The sequence below is a fragment of the Herpailurus yagouaroundi genome, unplaced genomic scaffold (genome assembly GCF_014898765.1).
Source record: "Herpailurus yagouaroundi ecotype Mexico unplaced genomic scaffold, PumYag 208, whole genome shotgun sequence".
Classification (NCBI taxonomy): Eukaryota; Metazoa; Chordata; class Mammalia; order Carnivora; family Felidae; genus Herpailurus; species Herpailurus yagouaroundi.
Window position 1 is genome coordinate 8,643,574 of NW_024412439.1, and position 5,440 is coordinate 8,649,013.

At 49.8% G+C, this 5,440-nt stretch overlaps 1 protein-coding gene across 1 annotated transcript in view; it reads right to left on the reverse strand.

Annotated features, from left to right (window-relative positions):
* The window catches only part of USP43 (ubiquitin specific peptidase 43), a gene marked incomplete at its 5' end in the record, with an annotated part of 57,493 nt that overhangs the window by 13,616 nt on the left and 38,437 nt on the right, over positions 1–5,440 (reverse strand). Inside the window, 2 exons of the mRNA XM_040453210.1 lie at positions 2,430–2,594; positions 4,506–4,664. Coding sequence (XP_040309144.1) covers positions 2,430–2,594; positions 4,506–4,664 — 324 coding nt within the window. The remainder of the gene's footprint in view (positions 1–2,429; positions 2,595–4,505; positions 4,665–5,440) is intronic.

Here is a 5,440-nt window from a genome sequence, read left to right on the forward strand (position 1 = left end):
AAAAAAAAAAAAGACTCTGTAAATTGAGCCCCACGTCGGGCACTGCACTGACAGCTCAGAGCCTGGAGCCTGTTTCGGATTCTGTATCTCCCTCTCTCTGACCCTCCCCTGTTCATGCTGTGTCTCTCTCTGTCTCAAAAATAAACAAATGTTTAAAAAAAAAATTAAAAAAAAAAAAAGAATCTGTAAATCGAGCCCCACGTCGGGCACTGCACTGACAGCTCAGAGCCTGGAGCTTGCTTCGGGTTCTGTGTGTGTCTCTCCCTCCCTGTCTGCTCCTCCCCCAGTCGCTCTCTCTATCTCAAAAAAAATGAATAAACGTTAAAAAAAAAAAAAAAAAAGAATCTGTAAATTTGTAACTCAAGGTGCTTCCCCTGATGATCAAGCCAAACTTTTCCACATCGGCCTCTGAGATCGATTTCATCCCATCCACGAGCTCACAGGGAAAAAGGAAGTGGTTCTCCCACTCCACCCACCGTGCTTTCTTTCCCAAATCCCTGCTTTTGGTGTTTGCTGACCATCATCAACAGTCAACAGACGACAATGTCTCTGTCTGTCTATCTGCCTCTGTCTCTCATGGGAACTTAGACGTCTGTGCAGAGAACTTTAGGTGGCTGAGTTATTTCCAGGGCTGTTTTTTTTTGTTTTTTTTTTTTTTTTACCAATGGAATAAAGCCACACACAACATAAACTTAAACAGATATGGTGCTGAGCAAAGGAAACCGAACAGGAAAATATACGTACTGTATGACTCCGTTTACATCAAGTTCCGACACAGGCAAGACTGATCTATGGCATCAGAAGTCAGTCCCCCCCTCTGGAAAGGAGGGAAACCGTAACGACTGAGAGAGATACAAGGGGGTAGGGAGGGCCTGCAACGTTCTATTTCGTAATCTGGGTGATGGTTATGTGGATGTGTACATTTTAGGATAATTCATTAGATGTGCGTTTGTGATTAACACACTTCTCTGTATATATATCATACCTACATTAAAAAGATCTTACTTTTTTATTTGAGAGAGAGAGAGAGAGAGAGAGAGGGAGAGAATGAGCAGGGGAGGGGTAGAGAGAGAGAGAGAATCCCAAGCAGGCTCCGCACTGTCACTGCAGAGCCCGATGTGGGGCTCGATCTCACGAACCCTGAAATTATGACCTGAGCCGAAATCAAGAGCTGGATGCTTAACCGAGTGAGCCACCCGGGCGCCACTGAAAAATCTTATTTTAAAAGCTAATTCAGGAGCTAAGAGGACACACAGAAACTGTAAGTAATTAGTACGTGCTGGTGCTTTCTGAGCAAAGGGGCGCACAGGCATGCACACGCGTGCTCCAAGATTTTCCGGACAGACTGTTTCTGTGGTTATCCGCTGCCTTTCTTGCACCACCATTATTTTCTCCTAGGGAGAGGATCACCTGAATCCTAACTGGATCGTCCGGATGCCAACGTGCTCTATGTCCCAGAAGAAAATATTAACACATGCTGCTGTCATCTGGGCCTCTCTCTGGCTCAGATGACCACAGTCAGCACTCCAACCTGGCCTCCCACCCTTGTCCCTCCCCCTTGTGATGGAGTCCCAGAGCAGACTTGGTGAAAATATAAATCCCAGCTCAGAATTCCCCAAGAGCTACTCACTGCCCTGGGGGCCAAAAGCCACCTTTGCACCACGAGCCAAAGGCGCGCTGAGCCCCGGCCCGTCGCTCTCTAGCTGTCTTCTCTGGCCACTGCTCCTGTCCCTCTGCCTCTCACACGCATCCCACACTCACCCCCACCTCGGAGCTCCCCTGCCCGGAGCACATGCCCAACCTTTTCCGCCACTCCCTCTCTCTCAGGTGTCTGCTCCAAAGCTGTCACTGCAGAAGGACCTTCCCCACCCGCCCCGTTCTAACGGGGCCCCTGAGTCCTTTCTCTCCCACTCCCAGCCTGGATTCCTCTGATGATCTACCTCCCCTTGTCCCTGCTTTATACCAGGTCGTTACACGCATCTACTGGTTTACGTGTTATCTTCCCCATTAGACGGCACGCTCCAGGGAGCAGAGAAAGAACGTACCTGCGGCTGGAGGGCAGCGGGCAGGTCACAGAAGACCCCATAGGAGACATGGATGTCTCTCCTAACGACGGGCACTTTTTTTCAAATTTTTTAATGCTTATTTATTTTTTGAGAGAGAGAGAGCATGAGTGGGAGAGGAGCAGAGAGAGAGGGAGACACAGAATCCGAAGCAGGCTCCGGGTTCTGGGCTGTCGGCACAGAGCCCAACACGGGGCTTGAACTCACGAGCCATGAGATGATGACCTGAGCCGAAGTTGGGTGCTCAACCGACTGAGCCCCCCAGGCGCCCCTGACGGACACCTTCACACTCAAAGCCGAGGAGCAGAGGCCGTTAAGGCAAGTGAAAATACAATCGGCCAATCTTACCGACACAATAGGACATACCCTTTTCCTGATCGGAGAGGCCGTTGGTGACGACGGGAGGGTCAGGTGCCGGGGGCCGGGAGGGGCCGGGGCTGGAGCTCCAGGACAGCAGGCTCCCCCTCGCACTGCTGTTACTGCTCCCGAGTCGAAGGAGCCAGTGATCAGAGAAGGAGGAGCTGGTGGAACCTGCAGGACACAGAGAGGAAAGGCTGGACCCAGCCCCACCCCGTCGGGGGTCCCCAAAGGAGCTTCCGGAAGCCAGAGGGGAGGCTGGACCCAGCCCCACCCCGTCAGGGGTCCCCAAAGGAGCTTCCAGAAGCCAGAGGGAAGGCTGGACCCAGCCCCACCCCGTCAGGGGTCCCCAAAGGAACTTCCGGAAGCCAGAGGGAAGGCTGGACCCTGCCCCACCCCGTCGGGGGTCCCCAAAGGAGCTTCTGGAAGCCAGAGGGGAGGCTGGACCCAGCCCCACCCCGTCGGGGGTCCCCAAAGGAGCTTCTGGAAGCCAGAGGGAAGGCTGGACCCAGCCCCACCCCGTCGGGGGTCCCCAAAGGAGCTTCTGGAAGCCAGGCTCCCACCCCCCCAAGCCCCGGGATGGTACAACCCAAGCAGAATCACACAAGCCAAAGTCATGACCAGAGGAGAAACCCGCTACGGATTAGCCACGTGACCAAGCTGAAAATTTAGGGAAAGGCATTTGGGCACAGAAAGGTCAGCGTGTTGATGAGTTCTGAAATGCTTTTCCTGGGGTGCCTGGGGGGCTCAGTCCGTGGGGCAGCCAACTCTTGGTTTCAGCTCAGGTTGTGATCTCACAGAGCATCCAGCTCTGTATTGACAGTGCAGAGCCTGCTAGGGATTCTCTCTCTCTCTCTCTCCCCCCTTCATTTCCCAAAAAATAAATAAAAAAATAAAAATAAAAACTTAAAAAAAAAGTTTTTCCTGACATTACTTGCCATCATCTCTAGTTTTCTAAACAGGCTAGGTTTTCCACTCGTTCTATCTTCTTTAAGAGAAAGGCAGGCAGGGCGCCTGGGGGGCTCAGTCAGTTAAGCGGCCGACTTCGGTCGAGATCAGGTCATGATCTCACGGTCCGTGAGTTCGAGCCCCGCATCGGGCTCTGTGCTGACAGTTCAGAGCCTGGAGCCTGTTTCGGATTCTGTGTCTCCCTCTCTCTGCCCCTCCCCCGCTCATGCTCTGTCTCTGTCTCAAAAATAAATAAATGTTAAAAAAAAAAAAAAAAAAAGACAGAAAGGCAGGCTTTGCATTAGGGTTTAGACCTCCTGGGGCATTTTGGTTTAATTTGCCTGCCTTCCAATAATTATTAGGAAGAACATAGAGGCAATTAAAATGAACAAACAAAAAAAGCTCTCCCATCCCAAAGATAAGGATAGGATTGCAGAGTGAAACAAATCACATAAAAAGGTCAACTTTGATCCTTTTTAAAAATTTCCTGCAGGGTCGCCTGGGTGGCGCAGTCGGTTAAGCGTCCGACTTCAGCCAGGTCACGATCTCGTGGTCCGGGAGTTCGAGCCCCGCGTCAGGCTCTGGGCTGATGGCTCAGAGCCTGGAGCCTGTTTCCGATTCTGTGTCTCCCTCTCTCTCTGCCCCTCCCCCGTTCATGCTCGTCTCTCTCTGTCCCAAAAATAAGTACACGTTGAAAAAAAAAAAAATTAAAAAAAAAAAATTTCCTGCAGACTTCCAAGTCTGAGGTTGTTTACTAGATGTGTCTCTGGAGGGGGTTAAGCAGCTACCTTTCCCGCTGAGACCCGGAGTCCCTAATAACCGCCCCACCCTTTCTAATAGGACAGACACAGGAATATGTCACACAAGCTTAATTATAAAGGCTGGCTCGATACCAGGGAGCCTGGAAACCTGAAATCCCAAAACCACCAAGAGTCAACTGCTGTGAAATTATTATTCGTATTCTTTTCCCCTTGGGTTTTACCGTGTGCATTGCACATCCCTACCAATGGGAACCCACGTCTCCAAGCAGCAGTCAGATCTCCCCCTTCCAGACCCATGACTACCTCTCCTGGTCCTTGATGTGTGTGACGGGGAACCTCCCCAGTGCCCCTCTCCTTGCGGGGGGACAGCACGTACCTCTCATGGAACCGCTGGCTGACCAGGGGGGGATGCTGTTCCGTTTCTGATAAAACAGGATGTAAGCCCCTCGCGTACTGACCTCATCTTCCGGGAGCGGTTCCACTGTGCTGTCATCAAAACTGTACCACTGGCCATCCAGAGAGTTCCGGCAGTAGGCTGCAAAAGTCCAAAACCCCCGTGCCAGTTATTGGAGCCCCTTCAAAACAGAAAGGCGTTTCTCGCCAGCACAGCTGAAAAACGGACGTGTTTGTAACAGAGTGGGAAAGATCGGTCCGTTTCGGGCCAGAAGTGAGTTCTGTGGAATCAGAAAGATCAATCGGTTACACACCCAGCTGCTCACCGATAAAAAGCGTGCCGTTACTTTGAGTTTGAATCCTTACGTTAGAATCCCTGCTCGGGCAAAAGCTCCGGTAACAGGGAGCCCCGAATTATTTAGCCAGACGATAATGTCCCCATTCGCCCTGCTCCTTGAGAAGTTTCGAGATGCACATCTCTGATTCAGTATGCCACTGAAAACAATGCTTTTGGGATTATGGTATGCTTCTTTCCTGCCTAAGAACTAAAGCAAAACATTTAGGAAAATGTTCATAAGATTCTTACTACCTTTGAAACAATTGTGACAAAACATTCTTTTCCTTTCCCTCCACATCTCAGTGAAAGGTACCATCACCCAAGAATACAGGGTCAGCCCACTTTTCTGCAATGAGCCACATAGCAAATAGCTTAGGCTTTACAGATCACATATGGCCAGTCTCTGCGTGCATATATATATATGTATGTATACACACATATGTAATATATATATATACACACATATATATATGCACATGTATATATATACACACGTATATATATACACACATATATATATTTTACCACTTTTTGAAATGTAAAAATCATATTTTATATATATTTTTATATATACATATATA